We start from the raw sequence: 25,055 nt of genomic DNA on the forward strand, positions 1-25,055 counted from the left end.
TGGTGCTGCAGTTGCTGGGGTAACTGTTACCACTATGGGCCGGTGGAGGTGGCAGGCTCTCCATGCACCATGGGGCACCAGAAAGAAGGCTACTCCCATCGATGGAATCAGCCAGGGAAAATCTGGTTGGCATGGGAATTAACCTTTAATTGATCACTTAAATTGGACACTTCCAGCCAACAGATGATTGTACCACAGTGGCTTTCACCTCTGAGAACAACCAGAGGTTCTGGGGAAGATTGTAGAATCCTTCCGAAAACCTCCAGCTGTCTTATTACAAGGTCTAATCTCCTTTACAGACCTTCTGCAGAGAGAGCTGGTAAATAGCCTGTAACCATTTGGCTTAAATTTCACAGAATCCTGTTCTTCAGTTGATTGTAGAAAATATATAGGAGACAAGTTTATTAGTTTTAACCTAGCCCTCATTCTGCATGGGTTCATGAAACAAATTAGTAATTGGATTCACTTGAGAGATGGTGTAATTGTAAAAGTTTCTACTTCTGTAGTGTTTGTCCAGAGTTGGGGCTTAAGTCATACTGTTGTGAAAAAGACAGGAAAATTAGATTTTTTTCTCAGCCTGTGCCATACTTGACCTTTACAATGCTTGGTAACTTTACTGAGTTGCCAAAAATCTGAAACTTTAAAAATAGTTTTCCAATTCAATAGTAAATGTAATTTAATCATTGAAACTTTTCATTTCAATTCAAGACATGACCGTGTGAAAAATGTTTTTTGTTATTTTAAATAAAGTTACATTTGTTTCTCCTCAGGTATCTGGGAAGACGTTTCACTATGAAGGTTTCTTCTGGAGTTGTACAATGGATGTGCGGCATGTTGAGGACAGTTTTTCAACATACATGTTTTGTGAGTGAGCTGACCATTTTAGTATACATTGGACTTAAACATGGTCTTACAGATTGCAAATGCACAACATTTGAAATACAGAACCTTCATAAGATAGTAATATGAACAATAAGCTATGCATGGCTGCTTCCTTGTGAAGTTATAAATTTATTCACCCTCTTCTGTAGGTTTAAAGGGTATCTACATTTTCTAAAGCAAGTTTCCCCCTTTTTATAATACCAGAATTGTTTATTCACTCCTTTAAAGAATTCACTCTAGTATTTATTAACACAGTAACTGGCTGAACTTAAAAATAATTAAGTAGCTGTAATTTACTCTGCAACATCCAGGGAGCACAAATTCAACACATAAAAGCAAAGGATTTATTTCATGAATTGTGGTTGCGATCTTTTTCCATTCCAAATATTGTCACCCAACTTAGAATTTTTTTAACATTGATCAATCGTTTCCTTTTAATGCCAGTTAAGAATTATTATAATTTGTTTATGAATGTGTTGGCCATTCTCTGCTAAAAGGAGAAAATGAGGACTGCAGATGCTGGAGATCAGAGCTGAAAATGTGTTGCTGGTAAAGCGCAGCAGGTCAGGCAGCATCCAAGGAGCAGGAGATTCGACGTTTCGGGCATGAGCCCTTCGCTCATGCCCGAAACATCGAATCTCCTGCTCCTTGGATGCTGCCTGACCTGTTGCGCTTTTCCAGCAACACATTTTCAGCTCATTCTCTGCTAAAACACACGCATTTACAATCTAATATCATCCATAATTCCTCTAGTTACTTAATTTTAAATCACTGTTTTAATATAGCTTTCTTTTTTCAAGAAAATTAATCATTGGGAATTTTTTTTAACAGGTATCAGTAGAGTACACTTAAACCATCCATTTGACAATAAGCTGCTCATTCTAGATGAGTAGGTGGGCCTGTGAAAATAGTATCTAGTGGATGCCATTTAAATGCAGCAAGTGTTCAAGCACTCCTATTACCTGCAGTAATTTCTGGGCATTTTCAATGCAAATTTCGTGGAGCTTTGACCTTATGGAACTGTGTTTGATCAATTTCATCTTTTCAGAAATGATTATTGTTTGTTCTAATTATGTATTTGTAACTCCACATCATTGATTTAAATTTATTATAAATTTTACTGAACACAAATTATAATTTGACTTTGCAAAGTGTTCTAAATGTGAGATTTTTCCCACTGAACAGAAGTGATATGTGTGTAAATTGTTAGCATGGTTTTCTCATTTTACAGATGGTGCTGAGATATGGAAGGCTTGCAAAATCAGAAATAGCACAAAAAGACTGATCTGATTGTAAGCTCAGAACTACACTCCCACAACAGCAGAAACTTACATAACAAGGTATATTTTATGGCATGGTATCAATAGATACAATTATCAGTAACTAGTTAGGCATAATTACAAATACTTGGACCCAGATATGTCATGGCTGCCTCCATTGGTACCTCATGTAAGACAAATTGATCTTCACCCAAACACCTTGGTACGTCATCAGGTTAGGTGGAGTTAACACAAACCCAACATTAACTCTTTCTGAACTGTTACTTCATATAGTTCTGCCTCACAAAATGTAGGAAACAAATAACCTGATAGTCTGCTTCAGAACCATTAGTTGAGGAATAAATTTTAACCAAAATATTGGGACATCTCTTTTGCTGAGGGGAAAGAAGGGTCTCAGTGAAAGATGTAACCTGTATAGTCACACCTTCTAAATTGCAGCACTCCCTTGGTTCTCCAGTGAAACACGTTAGCCTGGAGTGTATGCTCAGTTCCTCAGCAGGACTGAGCTCACAATCTTCTGACCTGAATGTCAAAATATGAACATCGAATCAAGGAATTCTTAGTGAGCAATTTGCTCTGCTACAAAATGAGGCAGAAATTGTATGTGAAAGCAAAAAAAAAATAATTTGAATGGGAAACTTCAATCAAAGGAACTATTGGTATTTTACAGCCTCATTGAAAAGGAAAACTGTTTATGGGAAGAGAAAGAGAAGGGAAGGTGTCAAGAGAAGACAATGGACGACTAGAGCAGGGACTGAAGTCAAAGAGAACAAGCATACTAGTGGAAAATTGATTCCCTGATATCTATTTTTACATCATTTTGTCAATTCAAAATTATACTCAGTATCTTCCTTGCTCTAATTCTATAAAGCAAACTTTTGAAAGCAAACTGATTGAGTTCATTGGAATACTTTGCCATCAAATTCCCATCCACGAGACAATGTCCACGGGATCGTTATCAGAAATTACGGAAATACGTGTTATCCTGACTTCATTCAATCTAAAATCAGTGAAGGCTGATCTGTTTACTGTTTGAGAAAGAGTAGGAAAGAGGCATGAATGAAATTTCAAAATACAATTAATATTAAATTCTCAGACTGAATCAGAAACATGTTGACATTTATTCTTCAACTAATATTTCTGAAGCAGATTATCCGGTTATTTGATTTCCTATGTTTTGTGAGGCAGTGTTGTACAAGGAAATGGTTCTGAAAGAGTTAATGTTGGATTTGCAGTAACTCCACCTAACCTGATGCTGTAGCAAGGTCTTTGGGTGAAGAATCAATTTGTCTTGCATGAGGTACCAATGGAGGCAGCCATGACATACCTAGTTCCTGGTATTTGCGTTTGTGCCTAACTAGCTAATGTTCATTGTATTTATTGATATTATGCAATGAAATATACCTTGTTATGTTAGTGCCTGTTATTGTTCAAAATCTACGGTGATATATACTCTACCATGGATAATTAAACACGCCTTTGGACTTATCATGGAAAGGAAATTCATAACAGCAAATATCCCAACCACAGCCACCAGTGTTTGAATACTAGAGGCCAATATGACAGACTGTTTTCCAACATTGCAACAGTAACTATATCTCACCAGACCTTAATTAAATGTGAAGTAGTTTGGAAATCCTTGATCATAATATCCTTGGAACTTACCTCCTGAAGAGGTAGTGGAAACAGAGTGCCTTATAATTCCATAGCAAAAGAAATCTGATCTGCCATCTTATTTCTAATATAATTTGTATTTAAACAGATGTTTATAAATGTACTATCTTTCATGGAGATCAAACCTGGGTATATTGGGGCTCTATTTTATGTACATCCCCCAAGTAACATTGCCCAAGCCCGTTGGTTGGCTTGCTACTGTCTATAAAGAAGGAACCAACATAACATGCTTGATTCTCTTCAATGTAAGTTAGTTTGTTTGCACCATTTGAATAGCATAGAAACAAATAAAGCAGCAACCATTAAACTGAATAAACAAACACTGCTTAAAGGATTGAACCAGGGTCTATTGAGGACATTCTGTGCTTAATGGATTGGCATCACAGACCCTTAACATTCATCTTCCACCAACTTTCTTTTCATTGTGAATGTAGCTAACAATATGATAATCAGATAACCTTTTTTCTTGAGTTGTTGGTTGAGGGATAGATATTGGCCAACCACCAGCAGTGACTCCACTGTTTTATTTTGACATAGTGTCTCAGATCTAATACACCACCTGTCTAGACATCTGGGCCTCAGTTTAACATCTCATTTGAAATACAGCATCTCTAACAGTGCAGTGCCATCACAGTACTGACCTGATATTTCTGTGTGCTCAAGATCTCAAGTGAGGCATTTAGCAGAGGACTTTGTGGTTCAGGGACAAGAGTGCTACCAACAAAGCCATGGTTAACAGCCTGCACTTTGCACTGAATTAACATTCCATGCATGAAAGTGAGAGATACAAAATTAATAGTTAATGCACATATTGAAAATATATACTGCAGATTTGGTGTTAGCAACTTTTAGTGCTGGCACAAGTGCTAGACCTTGGTTCAGGAGATCAGTAAATAGAATCAGTTTGGTGAACATGAGGATTGTAGGGGAAAGAAATCATTATGAGAGTGTTCCACATGCCTCCTTTCAGTAACTTTAGTGTAGGATTAAAAATACAAGAAGAAATACTGAGTGATTGTGATAAAGATCAGCAATCTCAGGATGACTATTTTTCTACATGTGAAGTGGGAAAAGCAAATTGGCCGTAGTAGCCTGATGCAGTTCATAGACTTCTTTCGATTTAGTTTCTTAGAGCAGTACTAGAATACAGGTTATATTAAATTTGGTATTGTGTAATATGATAGGGTTATTTCAAGACATCTATGTAAAGACACCCTTAGGTAACAAAGACTACAGTATGATTGAATTTTAGAACCAATTTGAAGGAGAAACGGTTAGTCTAAGATTACTGTTTTCAACTTATTAAGGGCATGAAAGCTGAGGTAGCTGAAGTGAACTGGCATATGAGGTTCAGGATAAATCAGTACAGAAACAGTGTCAGACATTTAAAGGAATATTTCAATATATTTGAAATAAATGTATTCCCAATATAAAGAAAAATTATAAAGGGAGGATGCACCAACCATGGTTAAGTAAAGATGTTAGGAAGAGCAGTAAAGAAGTGAGGATCAAACTTGAGGATATAGCACATAACTACACAAAACCGCAGCAGTTTCAGATGTTTGTTCCGAATTTAAAGAATGGCAGAAGTAAACTAAAAGGTTAATCAGGATGAAGAAACTATAGTATAAGAGGATGCTGGTTACAAATTAAAATGGAAAGCAAGAGTTTCAAATGTAATAAAAAATAAGTAAAATGAGTGTTGATCCGCTACAGAGTGAGAAAAATAAATTAATAGTAGGTAATAAGGAAATGGTGGATGAAATGAAAAAGTATTTTTCTTTTGTCTTCATTATGGAGGATCCAAAAAAAATCCCATTGATAACACTAAATCAAGAAGTAGAACAGAGACAAGAACTTAGTGAAATTACAAACACCAGGAAAGTGATGCTAAACAAGCTATTTGAGCTACACACCATCAAGCATCTAAAAGGGATGGCAAATGAGACAGTAGATGTGCTGGTGTAAATTTTTTAAAAATCCTTTGATTCAGGAAAGGTTCTGACATACTGGTAGTAGCATATAAAACCCATCTATTCAAGAAGGGGAAGAGGCAGAGAATAAAGTATAGGCCAGTTGAGTCACCAAAATGCTTGTCATAAGGTAAGTATTATGATCAATCATTAAAGAGGTTATATTGTGAAGGGGGAATTGTGTTTAAATAATTTATTAGACATTTTGAAGGAGCAACATGCACCGTGGATAAATCAATGCTAGTAGAGGTATTTCCAGAATTTCCAGAAGGCACTTAATAATGTGGCACCTCAAATGACAAAAGTAAAAGCTCATGCTATAGTGGTAGCATATTAGCATTCATCGAAGATTGGCTGATGTTTAGAAAACAGAAATTATGCATAAAAGGGTAGTTTGTCTGATTGACAAAATATAAGTAGAATCCTTTAGAGTGCTGTGCCTCACCTTTTCATAATTTCCATCAATGATTTCGATGAGGGAGTGAAAGTATGGTTGTTAATTTGCAGAAGACACAGTAATAGGTTGAAAAGTATGTTGTGAGGAAGATGTAAGATATTGCAGAAGGATATAATAGTTTTTGTAAACTGGCAATAATCTGGCAGATGGAGTGTAAAATAACAATTTTTAAAGTTGCCCACTTTAGCAGGAAGAATGAATAAGCCAAGTATTATATAAATGGAGAACTACTTCAGGTTTCTGAGCTGCAGGGAGATTTAAGTTTTCTGATGCTAGAATCACAAAATGTTAGTATGCAGATACAACACATAATCAATAGGCTAAAGGAATGGTCCCCTTTATTCTGAGAGGAATTGGAAACAAATAACAGCAAGGATGTTATGCTTCAGGTATATAGATCATTGGTAAGACCACATCTCAAAAGTGGCGTAGTTTTGGTCTTATTGTTTAAGGAAGAATGTAAATGCATTGGAGCTGTTTCTGAGGAGGTTGACTGGACTGGACTGACAGGGGAACATTTAGATTGTCTGATGAGGGTAGGTTGGCAGGTTGTGGTTTTTTTCACCGAGTTAATAGAAGGCACACATAGTCATCTTCCAAGAATCATTAGATTTGAGAGAAACCCCAGAAATTTGGAAAACTGCCAAGGTAGCACCTTCATTCAGAAAGAAATGGAGACTAACACAAGTAACTATAGGCCTGTCAACATAACATTTGTCATTGAGAAAATTGTAGAGTCTGTTGTAAAGAATGCAACAGCAGAATATTTAGAAATACAAAGTATAATTGAACTAAGTGAGTATGGTTTCATAAAAGGGACATAATGTCTGCAGACAGAACCAGTAGATGTAACATGCTTGAATTTCTGTTTCCAATTTGAATCTGAATTTCAATGACTACTAGAAGTCAAAGAGTTGGCATAAGGGGGAACTTTCAGGAATACAATCTGTAACCAATAGAAGTGAAATTACTAAGTGTATAGATGACTTAAAAATAGATAGGAAGGCAAATGGTGAAGACGATACAGAGTCTGTAGAGTGGTTTAGATAGGCTACATGGGGGGGGGGGGGGGGGGGAGAGACTTACAGATGGAATATAACGTGAAAAAATGTGATGTTATACTTTTAACAGGAAAAATAGAGGAACTGGATATTATTTGAATCAAGAAAGGTTGCAGTAAGCTACAGACAGCAGGATTTGGCAATTCTCATTCACAAATCACAAAAAACTGGCATCCATGATCAGTGGGTAATAGAAAAGGCAAATAAATTGTTAACCTTTATTTCAAAGGAAACGGAATCTAAAAATAGGGAAGTCCTATTAAAACTGTAGAAGGCATAACCAGACCTCAGCCTGAATACTCTAAACAAAAAGACATATTGGCTTCAGAGGCACTCCAGATAAGATTCACTTGGTTGTTTCTAGCAATGGAGAGATTTTCTTATCAGGAAAGGTTGAGTCAGTTAGCTTGCACTCATTAGCATTTAGAAGAATGAGAGGAGACATTTTTGAAAGGGTCAATGCAAAGAAGTTGTTTTCTTTCATGAATGCATTGAAGACAAGATGGCCTAATCTCCGAGTAAGTGGATGCCCATTCACAACAGAGATGAGGAAAAATCTTTCTCTCTTGGAAGGTAGTCTATCTGTGGAATTCTTTACCACAGAGAACTGTTGACCCTACTTTTGTTAATTATATTCTGAATTAGATTTTTGATCATTAAGGAAATCAATGGTAAAAGGGAAAAGGCAGCGATATGGAGATGAGGATTGCCAGATCAACCATGATCTATTGAATGATGGAGCAGACTCAATGGGCCGAATGGCCAACTTCTGTCCCTACTTTCTTACTTTCTTGGTCTTAAGGTATCTACAGGAGTTTAGAAGTGTAAAACATGATGACTGAAGTATGTAAGAATTTAGCAAAATGAATGTGGAAAGGATGTTTCATTTTGTGGGTAAGTGTAAAACACGTGGACACTGTTTTAAAATTAGGTATCGTAATTTTAGGACAAATATAAAGAGAATATTTTTCTCTGAGTGTTACGTGACTTTTAGCTCTTTGCTTCAGAATATGGCAGAAGTGGGGCCATCGAATATGTTTACGATGGAGGCAGAAAGATTCTTGCTAGGCTGGGTAATCAAAGGTTATTGGGGTTGATGGGAGTGTAAAATTTGAAATACAAACAGGTTAATTAGGATCTTTTTGAATGGCAGAGTGTGCTTTAATGAATGGCTGGTCTACTTCTGTTCCTATTTCATAAATTCATATCAAATATAATGTATTGGTGTAGCTCATGTCTTTCATCTTCTGTACTATTTAGTTGAACAAGCTCCTTCAAAAAGCTGTATTGAAGCTTACCATCTCCCATTTCCAACAAGACTGAACCTCAACAGCTCAGCTTATGATTCTGCTGCTGGTAAGCATAGTATTAGTTAATACGTTGTCGCCAAAATGGGTTTGCTTCTGTCTATTGATATCAATGTAGAACTGCACAATTGTCTTAGAAATGTGCAATTTTGGTTGGTTAAATATTCAATATTCTAGGTAAAGTGAATTTACAAAAGCAGTATGGAATGTATCTTGTGGGACATCAGGTAAGTACCCTGTTGCACCAATATGTAAAGAAAAGACAATCAGTTTGGATATATAAAACCCAATTTGCTCAGGCCATTGTGGGATTCCACCTAATGTATTTTTAAGCTTCTTGAGAAAATTGGCTGCCCTACAAATCTGTTCAATTGATCTCATCTTTCAAAGACAATCTTATGGGTAAGGTCAACCGTGGTGGGGCAACATTAGAACATTTTTAAGATTAGCAGTGGGATTGAACTGGTTTATGTTTTGGTGCCAACACTTTTTGACATACTTTGTTGCTGTCTTACACCTTGAGTTCCTATGCAAAAAGTTCCAAATTACGCAGCAGAACTGATGGAAAACTGTTTAACCTTGTCTGCCTGAGATTCAAAACAAAAGATGACCAGTCCTCATTAGAGTTGTGGTCTATCTGGTGATGCCACATTAGAATTCTACAATGAAAAACACTTTCAGTGGCAAAGGGACTGACTTTTATACTTGGAAAGAATCTGATATAACCATCAGCATCAAGAAAAAAGCAATGGCCCAGGATGTTGCCATACTGACATATACCAATATTGACAATATAATGCTGGAGATTGGCTTTAGATTCACACACCTTGGTTATACAAACCTTAGCATTCTACTACTGAAATTAACACACACACATTGCAAAAGCTGTAGCCGGTGTGCTCAAGTTAAGTAAGAGAGTGGAAAAACAGTGATCTGACCTGGAACACCAACCTTAACCTCAGTGCTCCTCCACAGTAGTGAGATCTGAACAATATACATCAGGACAGTTTCATGTTTGCTGTTTCTGATGTACTCTTGGCATCACTTGTGAGGACATGGTCAGGGACTCAGAGGTTCTGAAGTTTGCTTATCACATTTGGCTGTTTGACCTAATCCACTTGAAAATGTGTTGCTGGTCAAAGCACAGCAGGCCAGGCAGCATCTCAGGAATAAGGAATTCGACGTTTCGAGCAAGGGCTTATGCTCGAAACGTCGAATTCCTTATTCCTGAGATGCTGCCTGGCCTGCTGTGCTTTGACCAGCAACACATTTTCAGCACTAATCCACTTGGTTACATATTCAATATGATCCTGACTGATCCTTTATCTCAATGCTATAATTCTGCTTTCTCTCCATATTCCTTTGATGCTTTTAATATGCAAACAATTACCAGCATCGTGAATTATCAGACATAACAGGAATTAAAAAACAGATTCAAGAATTTTTGCAAATCAATATACAAATGATGCACAAAACAGACACCATTACTGATAGGAATTATTCAATCATCTCAACTCTTATCAAACTTCTATCCTTTTCTACAAATGTCTTTGGCCAAGGTTCCAGTCAACTCTTCTAACTCATCCATTAAGGCCCAGAAAATGCTGGAAGCCCTCAGCAGATCAGGAAATGTTTGCAGAGAAAGAAGCATAAAGTCATAGAGATGTACAGCATGGAAGCAGACCCTTTAATCCAACCCCTCCATGCTGACCAGATATCTTAAATTAATTTAGTCCCACTTACCAGCATTTGGCCCAAAGCTCTCTAAACCATTCCTATTCATATATCAATCCAGATATGTTGTAGTTGTACCAGCCTCCACCACCTCCTCTGGCAGCTCGTTCCATATACTCACCACCCTCTGTGTGAAAAAACTGCCCTTTAGGTCCCTTTTAAATCTTTCCCCTCTCACCTTAAACATATGCCCTCTAGATTTGGACTTCCCTACCCTGGGGAAAAGGCCTTGACTATTCACCTTATCCATGCCCCTCATAATTTTATAAACCTCGATAAGGTCACTTCTCAGCCTCCGACATTCCAGGGAAAATAGCTCCAGCCTATTCAGCTTCTCCCTTTAGCTCAAGCTCTCCAACCCTGGCAGCATCCTTGTAAATCTTTCCAAACCCTTTCAAGTTTAACAAAATATTTTCTATAGCAGGGAGACCAGAATTGAATGCAGTCTTCCATAAATGGCCTAAGCAATGTCCTGTGCAGCCTCAACATGACTTCCCAATTCCTGTACTCAATGCATTGATCTGTTACAACAAGGGGTAAACACTCCTGATTAATTTAAAGCAGCAACACAGAAAAGATTTATCCTGTGCAGTAATCTGTAAACATTCAAGAGGCTAAGAACTATTTAAAGTACAACTTAATAACTTTATATCTTAAAATATAACAGAGAATAATTAACTGACAACTATTTACAACTCCTTCCTCTAAACTACCCTTTACCTTCCCTTCTATAATACTAGTCCAATAAAACTCACAATTAAGATTTACAAAACTAAACTTCTTATCTCAAAACCAGGCAGCTTCCGGTTCTTCTTTGTATTCCTGTCTTCTTTCCTTCTTCTTGGGGATTCTGCTTCACAGCGTACTGATCACTTCAGGTACATTTAAGAGAACTATTCTCTGGGCAGTTTGCAGATGTCGTTGGCTTGGCAGTTCTCCTCCAAACTGGTCAATTTTCCCTGGTCTTGTACCCCCAAAGCATCAGATTAAGTCATTGGCTTTTAAGATTGTCAATATACCAATTTCAAACTGGATTGGAATTTGGTAATGTTTGGGGTATAATTTAAACTGATTGGCCTAATTTGAACCTGTTTTTGTCTCTAGGCAATCAGTTACCCTAGCTACCCCAACAGCTGGACCAAATGTTACATTGTATCTTATTGAGAACACTTGGTGTTGTCACTGCTAACTTTTAACTCTCTTAACCTTATGGTACACCCACCTCTTCATAACAGATCAATAAGGGAAGCATGCCAAATGCTTTCCTCATTACCCTGTCTACCTGCGACTTCGCTTTTAGCAAGCAGAGGCAATGTTTTAGGTTAGTAACATTTCTTCATATCAAGAAAATACCTGCTGGATGTTACATGCCCACCCCGAGGACACCCATAAGCGAGATATGTAGATAACCGAAATTGACAACTGGAAGACAGTTGTGGACAGCTGTGACTTCTGAAGGCTGACTTTTTCTAAGGACATTAGAAGACGTGAGAAGAAACAGAAAGCTCAGCTGACCAAATAAGCACAGAGAAAACAAATGGCCAGTGGATTATGTACCTATTCAGTGCACTGACTTCTGCAGCAAATGCAGCAGGGACTGCCATGTGATTTTGAGTTTCCTGGGTCACACTAATAATGTTTAACTCAGAGTTGGCCATCATGTTGGAAATCATTATCACACAAGATGGAATGCTGCCCAAGTCTACTAGTCTACCATGATCAACAAGCCCCAATACATCTTCAAATAATTCAACCAGGTTAATGAGCCAAGATCTCAGTATCCAAGCGTTATGTCAGGTTTCCCAGCTAATTTATGTTCTTTTCAAGTGATTCTATGTCGAAGGCAAAACAGACTTATCTTTCTCTGTTATTTAAAAATGACTCAACATCAGGTTATAGTGCAACAAGTTTATTTGGAAGCACTGATAGTGCTTGATAGTGTCTGTGTGACATTACACTGAAACTCTACAATATAATATGCACATAAACAAAAGGCATTGCATTTTCTGAGTCAGAATCAATGTTCCTCTTTTCTCAGAAGCTGATGGAGTGATTTTGTTCAGACATTTGTTCTTAACAGAAGGCCTGATTTCAAGAATTTTTTGTGCCTTTTCAAATGCTGTAACTTTTTAATTTATGGAGTTCACCTTTAATCTAAATGTTTCACTGATTGGGTGGAACTGAATGTCCTCTCCTGAAGTAAGGTCGCATTTCAGGACATCTGAAAACATATGTGCAAGTTTATTGGATCAGAAGGAAAAGACTCTAAAACTGGTAAATGAGACATACTTATTTGACACATCTTGCATGCGTAAAAATGAAGATGCACTACAACTAGTACATAACAATCCACAATTTTCCTTTTGGAGGGTGAAGACTGCTCTGTTTTCTCTAGTGTTATGGGCTGATTGACGGATAAAGAGCATGAAAAGCAAACTCAATTGAATCTGAGGTTGAGGATGTGCCCTTTGTTTAAACTTTTTGTTCAAAGACAACCAATGCCTGACTGAATCAACTGGCAATGTGAAGTATGAAAGGGGGAGAGAGGGCATTGAAAGCAACTGCCTTTTTTCTAAGTCCCTGCATTTTCTAGGCAATACCCCTCTGCCCACAGTCCCCATTCCAACTTCATTAACCTGTGGACTAAGTCACTTGCTGATCCTAGGCTTGGTACCAGAGGCTGCCATTGCCCCTTATGGTGCAGAAAGCACCCATGGAGCTTTCAGCTTCTCATTGGCTGACAGATCTCTGTCAACAGGATTTCTTCCCTGGGGATTCTTGATTCCAAGCAAGCCCCACTGTCGGCCATTTCAGTGCCTGACTGGAACTTCACATGGGAGGCTTTTCCTAAAAGTACACGACGTGAGCCTCTTGCTGGCTGTTCTACTGCTGGATGCGTCACCTGTACCTTAGATAAAATTTTGCCCCTTATTACTTAAAGTGATACATTGTAGCATAAGTGAAATGATGCTCTCGATTGGAAAGTAGTCTGTGTTGAGTATGGGCTTGAAAGGCTCTGATTTTGTTCCATATGCACCAACCACTGCAAAGATGTCATGGTGGTGAAAGATTCAAAGCTCAGACCTCCTATGAGAGACGGTAATAATGTATGCCATATCTTCATAACTGCAGAAATCCATTCAACTATATCCTGTTTACTACAAGGGATTCTTCTACTTAGACCAGTTGGAGGTTATTCTTATCCATACTAGATAGTGTTGGCTGTGGAAATAACTATATCTGGAAGCTGTTGTTGGCAGCACATACACCATTACGTTTAGAAATCTCAGTTGCATTAACAACTGAAAATATATTTTGTGTAAAGCGACTACCTGTAACTGTTGACAAACATTCAACAAATCCATTTTCACATCATGCCTTGTATTTTTGTTGTGAACAGATCCTTTATTGTTCTATTGCTGACTGCAGTTAATACTTGCACAGTTGCATGGTTTTAATAGCTTGATTGCAGCTTACTTTTGAGATTGATGGTGTTTCTTCATATCTAATGATCTCTCGCTCTTAAGATTCCTGCAATAACCAGAAATGCAAGTACAGACAGCTGAAAGGCTGTGAACAACTGAAGTTGTGAAATATATATCTCTGTCATGCACTTGCAGCTTAGATATATGACGTTGTAGTTATCTTTAACTGGATTTATCAACAAAATTGCTGTAAATATGTAACATCAGGGGCAGCAAATAATTTGCACAGAAATCTCTTAAAAGTGAATATGAACAATACCTAGGCAACTGGACATCATTATCACACGAGATGGAAAGCTACTACAAGTCTACCATTATCATCAAGGCCCAATACATCTTCCAAGAATTCAACCAGGTTAATGAGCCAAGATCTCGACATCCAAAAGTTATGTTGGGTTTCCCAGCTAATTTATGTTCTTTTCAAATGATTCTATGTCTAATGCAAAACAGATCTGTCTTTGTCTGATAGTGTCTGTGTAACATTACGCTGAAACTCTACAATATAATATGCATTTAAACAAAAGGCATTGCAGTTTCTGCATCAGAATCAATGTTCCTGTTTTGTCAGAAGCTGATAGAGTGACTTTGTTTTGATGCTGGCATCTATCCTGAACTTGAATAACTTTCAAAACTCTATTATAAATGTATTCTATGACAATCTACAGCAGTGAGGCACACCAAATCCATAACAAAATTGTTCGTACATTGTTGCTAAACCTTCTTAAGATTCCTATCATTCCAGTAAGACATTTTACTGGTTCTGCTCCAGTCACTCTGTTGCATGTCACCACAATTATAAAGCATGTGGTCAAAATTGGGATTGCTTTTTTGTGTGATTTCTACATTAATATGTTTCTACTTAATAAATGTAATCATCGTGATTTACTTCTTGGAAGTTAACTAGGTCAAGTACCGATGTGGAGATTTTAGTGACATGGTCACAGAATCATAGATTTCCTAGAGTGTGGAGGGATTCAGGCCATTTAGCCAACTGAGTCCTCACCGACCCTCTGAAGAGCAACCCACCCAGACCCAATGTCACTGCCCTATCCCTGAAACCCTGCATTTCCCATGGTTAATCCACCCAGCCTGCACATCCCTGGACACCTAAATGGCACATATTTAGAGTGCTAGGTCAAAATTTTATAGCCCCAAAATGTGGAATTGACCCACTCCTGTTCCTTCATGCTACTTGCTAACTGTAATGAATGCAGTCCAATACTAAATACGTTATTGTACGGCTGCCTGGCTCAGCAAAGGGTCAAAGCTCAACCAAGACCACTACCTCTTAAAGCTACTGAAAGCCAGACAGAACCAACCAAGGGGCAAATGTATTCTGGCTTCAGATTTTTCTAAAGTGGGAGATGGTGGGGCTCTATATCTGACCTGTAAGAAGAGTGACTATGGCACTACAGGGCAGATAGCATATTCCATGCTTCTCTGATGCAGAACTGGAGACCTTGGTGCATGAATTGGGCAAGAGGAGAAACTTATATCCACGATGGGTAAGGAGACCCTCCAAGGAAACTTTGTGAAGGCAGTGGGACCAAACAGCCACCACTAACAGTATGAACACTGTAATGTTTAAACCACAAATGTCAGGTAATGACCATCTCCAAAGCTTCTATTTCCCATTGACATTCAGTGACATTATACTTGTGTATTTCCCACCATCTATATCATGGGGCAAACATTGATTGGAAACCTAACTGTGGGAAAAAATATTTCGACATACAGATCAGAGGTTGGGCATCTTATTGCGAATCCTGATGCGCATTTAAATTGTTCAAGTTAAAGAGGACAGAGCTTTCATTTTCATTCCAACAGACAGGGATCAGAAAATGAAAGTCTTTTCAGTTTGAGCCAGAATTGAACATGGATTGTAAAATTCAGTGACAAACATATTGCTGTGTGTAACCACAGAAAATCTTGCTTATTTTTTCTTGCTTAGTCATGCTTATCATGGTGAGATATCAAACCTTTGTGCAATATCTTCAACAACAGAAATATAAGCAGTGTCATGCCCTTAGTGATGAACAATTGGCACTGTTGTTTATGCATTTGCCCAGGGACCTCCTCTGAGATCTTGTCTGAAAGCTGATTGTGGAGGTGATAGCCTAATGGAGTTATTATTAGATTATTAATACAAAGACCCACCTCGGTTCAAATCCCACCATGGGATGACCATGAAATGATTTCTGAGAGGGTAACCCATCTGGTTTACTCATATTTTTTAGGGAAGGAAATGGCTATCCTTATTTTGTCTCACATAAATAGTGTTACCTAGGTAACTGTAGACCCATAGTAATGTGTTTGACTCTAACTGCCCTCTGCACATTAAGGGATGAGCAATAGATGATGGCCTAGCCAATGATGTCCTAAGCCTGAATTTTAAAAAGTACTGTGAGTGGCACAGTGGCTCAGTGGTTAGCACTGCTGCTTCACAGCAACAGGGACCCAGGTTCAATCCCTGACTTGGGTGACTGTCTGTGTGGAGTTTGCACATTCTCCCCATACCTGCATCAGTTTCCTCCCACATTCCAAAGATGTGCAGGCCAGGTGAATTTGGCATGGTAAATTGCCTGTAGTGTTAAGTGCATTAGTCAGGGGTAAATATAGGGTAGAGGAATAGGTCTGAGTGGGTTACTCTTTGGAGGGTTGGTGTGGTCTTGTTGGGCTGAAGGGCCTGTTTCTGTACTGTAGGGAACCTACTCTAAATAAAGAATCACTGTACTCTATAGAGAATTTGGGATAGGTTTGAACACAATATTTACTCAGTTTAATTAATCAGTTTAGGGAATTATTAATCGGCAGTGCAGTGCCATTTTGAATTGAATTCAAAGTCAAATTAGGTACAGAAAAATAGAGGGAATGAAGGATCCTCCTCAGAAAAATATGAAATGGAAACAAGAATGCAGATCTAAACAAAATCAAATTCCACACTTAATTTTCAGTACCAATGGAGTTGTGTGGCATTAAGGAAAATTTAAAACAGAGTTTACGTACGTGGGAATGGACAGGTTGGCATGTTTAGTGGGTGACTATATCACATGAGTACAGCAAATTCATGCAGTTTCTTGTAATTCAAGTGTGTATCTCAGTAAGATATTAAAGGTCAGCTTCTTGAAGAGAAGACGTCTCAAACAGCAATGTTCTAACTTCTTCAAATAACATTTTGTATGCAAATAACATTGAATGCCGATACCTCACAGTTATCAGCAAAACCAGGCCCATTGTTATGATGGGATGATACAGGAGCACATTGTGATCTTAATTTAGTTACATTACACGGTTAATAGAGCTTAAGTCACTATATTGCCTAACGCGTAACTTGTAGCCTCTATTCATTCTGTTTGACATCTATGATGTTAGATTTAATTCTTGATTTGTTTTATAGGTTTCCGTCATTCATGGAGTGTGCTGATTGTGTTTTCTGTATTCAGTATTGGAATTGGATTTGGACTCATTGTTTATGAAGCTTTCAAAGGGCGTGATACCTTATACCTTCTAGGCGGAGGATTTTTTGTTTTGGCTGGTATGTGGAATTTTTAATCTATGCATTAAACTGTAGGCAGGAAAAGAGAATCCGGTTAATGAAATAGCAGTTCAGTTTGGAAAGAAAGGCAACCTATTTGAGTGGAGTAACTTAATCAATTGGCCTCTGGTTTGGGAGAAACTGTAAACTGTCCATGAAAGTTTACATGCTTTAACCGTGGTTACATTTCACAGAACCCTAGAATTGTTGCAGTGCCCTAAGGTGGAATAGAACCCAGGTCCCTGGCACTGTGAGGCAGTATCTGAAAGTTCATGGATTGGAAGCTTTTTTCGTTCACAAACACTGTGGGTGGGTGATTGGGCCCTTTCAAAATAACATGGGTGCAGGTAGTAGCACATTTGTCAAGGGTGATTCGAACAGATGCATTGTGGAGAAAATGCCATCAGCATCTTCTGGGTGTCAAAGATGTGGAGATGTCACACAGGTCACCAGTTACTCCTTGAAATGAGCTAAAGGCATATAAGTTCTGGGCAGCTATGACCTTGATGACCATCATGGCATCACCGTAGGTTACCAGCCTGGACTGACTTAACGGTACAGAGGCCAGCCCCAACACAGATGACACTCTGATTTCCCTGTCTGTGAACTCCCAGAGCATTTGTATTTGGCTGTCAAGGCTGATTGTGGCCCAATCCCCGAACTGCAAGGGCATGCATCCTTGGACCTGCATTTGACCAAGTGTCTGATGGACGGTGGTATCGCCTGGACTAGCACAGGATTAGTCCCCTCTGACTGACGATGATGGTAGCCTCTGACTGACTGTCTTCGCCCTTCATCCACCCACAGCACTTCCCCATTGAACTTCATACATCACAAATTGCTTGAGGCACATGGAGTGTGTTTGCGACTTGCAGTACTGGCACTTGCTGCAGCTCTGATGACATGCTGTGACATGGAGCAACATGCTTAGAGGCTGAATTATAGAATGTCTTTAAGATGGAAAGATAGATATGTTCTTAGAGTCATACAGTCATAGAGATGTACAGCAGAGAAACAGATCCTTCGGTCCAGTTCAATGGCAACCAGGTAGATTCTTGACCATTAGGGGAACGAGGGTTAGAGAGTCATAGAGTCATACAGTTGTCCAACATGGAAACAGACCCTGAGGTCCAACTCATCCATGCTGACCAGATATCACAAATTAATCTAGTCCAGGTTTCCAGCATTTGGCTCATATCCCTCTAAACCCTTCCAATTCATGTACCCATCCAGATGACTTTTAAACATTGCTCTGGCAGCTTTTTCCATACATGCACCACCCTCTGCATTAAAAAGTGCCCCTGAGATCCCTTTTAAGTCTTTCCCCTATCACTTAAAACCTATGCCCTCTCATGATATTCATCCTATACATGTGCCTCATAATCTTATACACCCGCCCCCAGCCTCCAACACTCCAGGGAAAATAACCCCAGCCTATTCAGCCACTCATTATACTTCAAACCCTTCAACTCTGGCAACATCCTTGTAAATCTTTTCTGAATCCTTTCAAGTTTTTCAATATCTTTCCTTGCCCAGTAAGGAGATCAAAAGTTATAGGGAGAAGGCAGAATGGGGGTTGAGGAACATTTCAACCATGATCAAGTGCTAGAGCAGATTCAATGGGGAGAATGGTCTAATTCTGCTCCTGTTTCTTATGGTCTTATTCCCACACTGTTTCCTTTTGATGTATTGACTGATGCGTGATTGCAAGCTGAAGACCTTGTGCACTCATGAATTGATTTGACCCAGGCAGAGGCTGAAGACAGGGCCTGCACGTGAGCACTAGGAAAGCAAACAGAGAGCCACACCATGCTTGTGTCCATGTCAGTGGAAAAGTTTCCTGTGTAGATGCATGAGATGGGTAGCTTTTCCTTGCATTATCTGATCTGGCAGAAGCAGGCAAGCTGTAGGTGTCCATCAGCTCCAAAATGAAGTGCTGAAGGGCTGAAGTGGTTATGGCTTGATGTGGTGAGATTGGTGGTTTGCTGATGCTGACTTGAATGAGCGAACAGATCAGGAGAATCGTGGTCATGGAGTATGCAGGACTTTATTGTGAAGAAGCAGTAGTATGATTGTTAGGGCAGGCATTCAGGAACAGCAGCTGCCAGTTTGCCACTCTATTTTACCTCTTGGGAAATTGTGCCATCTAGTTTCTTGGAAGAGGTGTGATTTGGAATTGGAACATAAAAAAGCTGAGTTGGGGCTTTAATGAGAGGCAAATACATGGAAATAGGGGAGTCGCTGGTCACAAGAGAGATTCTGAAGTCAACATAGAAAACTTGCAGGAAAGTTTGGGAGAGATTTTTCTCACACGTTGAGAATCTAATTTTTCACCTATTTTTTCACAAAAAGTGAGAGACAATGGCCTAGTGGGGCTGTTGCTAGACTAATGTTCTAGAGATAATAATCTCGATAATATCCTAGGGGTCAAGTCCAAATCTCATCACAGCAGTATTTGAATTCCATAAAAATCTAGTTTTTTTTTAAGTGATGTCCAAGCAATCCAGGTGATGTAAGAACAGAACATTTTATTCTACGCTCAATATCGAGAAGGAATATGATTAGTGTGAGAAACAAAGCTCACTCACTGCAATAATTTCAGTCTGAGACAAGATCTGAATCAGCAGAGCTCTTTATTTCACACTTGCAAGTGGGTGTGCTGTCCACAAGGCAGGGACAAAACACACCCCGAATTCAACAAATACTCGATATTTATACAATTTGGTTACCACATATTTTTTCCTTATTTCATTGTTTCCCCCCCTGTTTACATCCTCCACTTCCCTGAGACCCTCCTGCTTATCTCGTGTCTTATCCGGTCTTGTCTGTGAAAAACGTGCTCATTCCTATTCTCAGGGCTGTTTGCCCTTTGCCTGCTTCCCTAACCATGATTTACTCCTTCCATTGGTGCTGCTCCTCTCAGCATCTTATTATTAAGACTCGTTTAATTGTGGTTTTGTTCCTCTTTCTGTAAAAGTAGGAAACAGATGTTTATACAGGCATATTGAGTTTAACTGTCTGTTTTCAAAGCATCTTATCACGAAGCCCTTCTAAACGGCTTTACCATTTGTTACATCCTTAGCAAACCAATTAGCATTTCTTCCACAGAGTTCACATTCTTGTTGACTCAGGTCCTGGCTGAAACAATTGCACACTGATGGAGTTCAGTTATTTTTTATGTAATGAATTTTAGAATTGCAGAAGAAACATACATTTCCTATATCCCACATTAGCCATATCAGGAACTCAGTAAAATAATTACATTTATGTTATATTTTCACACAGTGAATTATTAGCATATGCCATACATTGCCTGGAAATGTGGTGGTGGCAGGTTGAATTGAAGCATTGGCTTTTTTTTGGATAGTAAGGGTACGCAGAGATATGGAGAAAAGGCAAGAGATTGGCACTAGATAGTAGAGCCAATGCAGGCATGATAGACTGAATGGCCTCTTTCTGCACATTAATAATTCTGAGCTTCTGTGGGCCTTGTGCACCCAGGAAGGGAATATTCTATCCATTGTTCCAATTAAAATAAGAGGAGCACACTAACTTGCTCTCGTTCCAATGTTCTCCAGGTCACAACATAAAGTTAACTATTTTACTGAGTTCCTGTTATGGCTAATCATATTCCTACTCATAGTGAACTTGGAATAAAATGTTGCATTATCCACATTTCTTTAATGCACACAAAGTTATCAACTTATTCTCAAACAAACCTTTTCAGTAGAAGTGCTGAATTGGTTAACACGCAGTAAGATTTTTTTACCTGAAGCAACTTCAGCTATTTAAGATCAACAATTATTTGTAATCACATGGTTTCCAAGAAATTTCTTGCCAAAGAAAAATCCATTATCCTCTTATGACCCTGTTAACAAATGTCTGTCACAAAAAGTCTTGCCATCAAAGTTACGTATTCAACTTAATAAAATTAATTCACACATGCAGAATCACATAGTCAAGAGATTTTTCAAGAGTGCATGCAGATGTATAGATAGGAGCACTGGATTTCTTTAAAAAAAATGAGAAAATAATTACTGCTGCCCCAGTAAAATCTCCTAGCTTTCCACAAGACCGTAAGACATATGTGAAAAATTAGGCCATTTGTCCCATCGAGTAATCTCTGCCATTCAATCATGGCTGATATGTTTCTCCACCTCATTTTCCTGCCTTTTACCTGGAATCTTTAATCCCCTTGCTAACCAAGAACCTATAAACCTCTGCCTTAAATACATTCAATGACTTGTCTTCCACAGCCTTTTGTGGCAATGAGTTCCACAGATTCACAGATTCAGCCATTCACCATCCACTCAAGCATTACCATTAAACCAGAGGATCAAACCTAGTTCATTGGAGAGCGCAGGAGTACAAGCCAGAAACAGCATCAGGCAAACCTAAAAATGAGGTGTCAACCCGGTGAAGTCCCAAACAGGATGACTTGCATTTTCCAAACAGTATAAACAGCAAGTGATAGACATATGTGATCTCACAACCAACAGATCAGACCAAGTATCTGCAGTCCGTCACATCCAGCCATGAATGGGAGTGGAGAATTGAACAACTCCCTGGATCAGAAGGTTCCACAAATATTCCCATCTTTGATAATGGAAAAGCCCAACATTTCAGAGGAAAAGATAAGGCTGAAGCACTTGCAGCAATCTTCAGTCATAAGTGCCAAGTGGATGATCCATCATGGCTTCCTTCGGTGGTGCCCAGTATTAACACTTTCAACCAATTTGATTGACTCTGTGTGATATCAAGAAAAGGTTGAAAGCACTGGATGCCACAAAGTCTATGGGCCCCTGACAACATTTTGGCGACAATACTGAAGACTTGCATTCCAGAAATTTCTGCTCACCTGCCAAGCTGTTCCAGTCCAGTTACAACTTTGGCACCTAACTGGCAATGTGGAAAATTGTTCCAGGTAAGTCCTGTACTTAAAAAGCAGAACAAATTCAACTCAACCAATTACTACCCCATCAAGCTATGCTCGATCATCAGTAAATTCATGGAAAGTAACATCAACAGTGCTATCAAATAGCAGCTGCTCAGCAATAACCTGCTCAGTGATGCCTAATTTGGGTTCAGTTAGGGCAACTCCGCTCGGGATCTCATTACAGGTTTGGTTCAGACATGGACAAAAGAGCTGAATTCCAGAGGTTAGGTGATAATGACAGCCCTTGACATCAAAGTTGCATTCAACCGGGTGTGGCATCATTGAGCCTCATAAAACTGGAATGAATGAATTGGCCAATATCTCTCCTGGTTGGGGTCATTCCTGGCACATATGAAGATTATAGTGGTTGCTGGATGTCAGTTATCTCAGCTCTAGGACATCTCTGCAGGAATTCCTCAAGATAGTTTCGTTGGCTCAATCAACTTGAGCTGCTTCATCAATGATCTTCCTCCATCATAAGATCAGGAACAGAGATGTTTGCCAATGATTGCACCATGTTCAGCAGCATTTGTGACTCCTCAGACACTGAAGCAGTCTATGTTCAAATGCAACAAAATTTGGACAATATCCAGACTTAGGCTGACATGTGGCAAGTAACATTCATGTCACACAAATGTCAGGCAATGATCATCCCCAATAAGAGACAATCTTATCACTGCCTCTTGACATTCAAAGGTGATACCATGACTGATTTCCCCAGAATCAACATCATTGGGCTTACCATTGATCAGAAACTCAACTGGATTCACCGCATAGACACAATGGCTCCAAAAGAGGGTCAGGGGCAACTAATATTGTGGTGAGCAACTCACCTCCTGACTCCCTAAAGCCTGATCCTCCCTAAAGTCCTTAGTGTGATGAAATGCTCCCCACTTGCCTGGGTGGGTGCAGCTCCAACACACTCAAGAAGCTTGACACCAGCCATGACAAAGCAACCCCTTGATTGGCATGACATCGACATGCATCCTCTCCCTCCACTATTGATGCTCAGCCGCAACCGTGTACAAGATACCACTGCAGAAATTCATGAGCTCCAAATCCTGGGATATCCTTCTTGAAGGCATTGTGGGTCACCCTACAGCATGTGAACTGCAGTGGTTCAAAATGGCAGCTCACCACCACCATCTCAAAGGCAACTATGGATGTGCTATAAATGCAAGTCAACCAGGGATGCCTATGTCCCATGACTGAAGTAAAACAAAAAGGCTGTAAAAGGGTCTGATCAAACCACATTTGGAATATCATGGGCAGCTTTGTGCCCCTTATCTAAAGAAAGATGTTATCGTATTGAAGTGGTCCAGAGGAAGTTTACAAGAATGATCCTGGGACGAAGGTCATATGAGGAACAGGTGACGACTCTGGGTCTGTACTCAATGGAGTTTAGAAGAATGAGGGGAGAATCTCATTGATACCTGCAGAATACCGAGAAGCCTGGTTAAGATGTTACCACGAATGATAGAGACCAGGACCTGAGGGCAGAGCCTCAGAGTGAAGGGAAAGCCTTTTAGGACTTAACTAGTGAGGAATTTCTTCCACCATAGGGCGTTAAATCTGGAACTCGTTGCCACAGAAGGCTGTAGAAGACAAGTCGTCAAGTGTATTTAAAATGAGGTAGACAGATTCTGGATTAGTAAGAAGATCAAATGCTATGGGGAATAGGCAGGAGAGTGAGGTTGAGAAACGTATTAGCCATGACCGAATGGCAAAGGGACTCAATGGGTCAGGTCGTGTAATTCTGTTCATATGTGGAAAACTGGCAGATTTTATTGTGATCGTAGTCATGCCAAAACATTTGGTTTACATTATTTTCTCATAGTTTTAAATAAATCCAGTGCCTGTATCTTCACATCAGCACATCAAAAAACCTCACGTCATACTCTTGATAAATCTATTGACAAAGTGATTCTACATGTGTGACCTCTTGTAATTATGTTGAAAAAGCACTTTGATGGCAAGATGTTTGTGATATTTTGTTGATAAATAAAACTACATTTATTTCTGGTCACTTCAGTCTTCAGTGCAACTTACCTTAATCAGTTAGCCCAAGTGGGTGGCCAGTTCAGACCAGGAATTAAAGGCTATTGATGTAATAGGATCCAACATTGAGTATGTTATGAAACTTCAATCTGTCTGAGATGGGAAACTCGTTAAACACCAAAAGTACTGACAGTACATGTACTTCACAGATGTTAATTGACTCGGTCCTTATTAGGTCTTTCCCCTTTGTATTGGATCAGCATTCCATGTATTGTAATATTTGAGATCATCCTGTCAGAAAATAAAGGAAAAGTGATAGGATGTATGCTAAAAATGTTTGTCGAATAGTGGATTTAGAAACTATTCAAATGTAACTTTCTATCCAGTAAGCAAAAATTATAATTCATAGAATCCCTGCAGAGTGGAAGTTGGCCCTTCAGCCCAACAAATCCACACCAACTCCCCGAAGAATAACCCACCCAGCCCCATTCCCCCTACCCTATATTTACCCCAACTACTGCACCTAACGTACATATCCCTGGATGCTATGGGCAATTTAGCACCATTAATTCACCTAACCTGCATATCTTTGGACTGTGAGAGGAAACCAGAGCATCTGAAGAAAACCCACACTGACACAAGGAGATTGTGCAAACTCCACAAAGGCAGACCCCTAAGGCTGCAATTGAACCCAGGTCCCTGGCGCTGTGAGGCAGCAGTGCTAACTACTGAG

General features: G+C 39.2%; 1 protein-coding gene across 1 annotated transcript in view; it reads left to right on the plus strand.

Annotated features, from left to right (window-relative positions):
- The window catches only part of LOC132816741 (transmembrane protein 182-like), a 52,284-nt gene that overhangs the window by 21,612 nt on the left and 5,617 nt on the right, over positions 1-25,055 (plus strand). The window contains exons 3-5 of the mRNA XM_060826650.1: positions 771-864; positions 8,588-8,683; positions 17,251-17,388. Of these exons, the coding sequence (XP_060682633.1) occupies positions 771-864; positions 8,588-8,683; positions 17,251-17,388 (328 nt within the window). The remainder of the gene's footprint in view (positions 1-770; positions 865-8,587; positions 8,684-17,250; positions 17,389-25,055) is intronic.

The sequence above is a fragment of the Hemiscyllium ocellatum genome, chromosome 6 (assembly GCF_020745735.1).
Source record: "Hemiscyllium ocellatum isolate sHemOce1 chromosome 6, sHemOce1.pat.X.cur, whole genome shotgun sequence".
NCBI classification, from domain to species: domain Eukaryota; kingdom Metazoa; phylum Chordata; class Chondrichthyes; order Orectolobiformes; family Hemiscylliidae; genus Hemiscyllium; species Hemiscyllium ocellatum.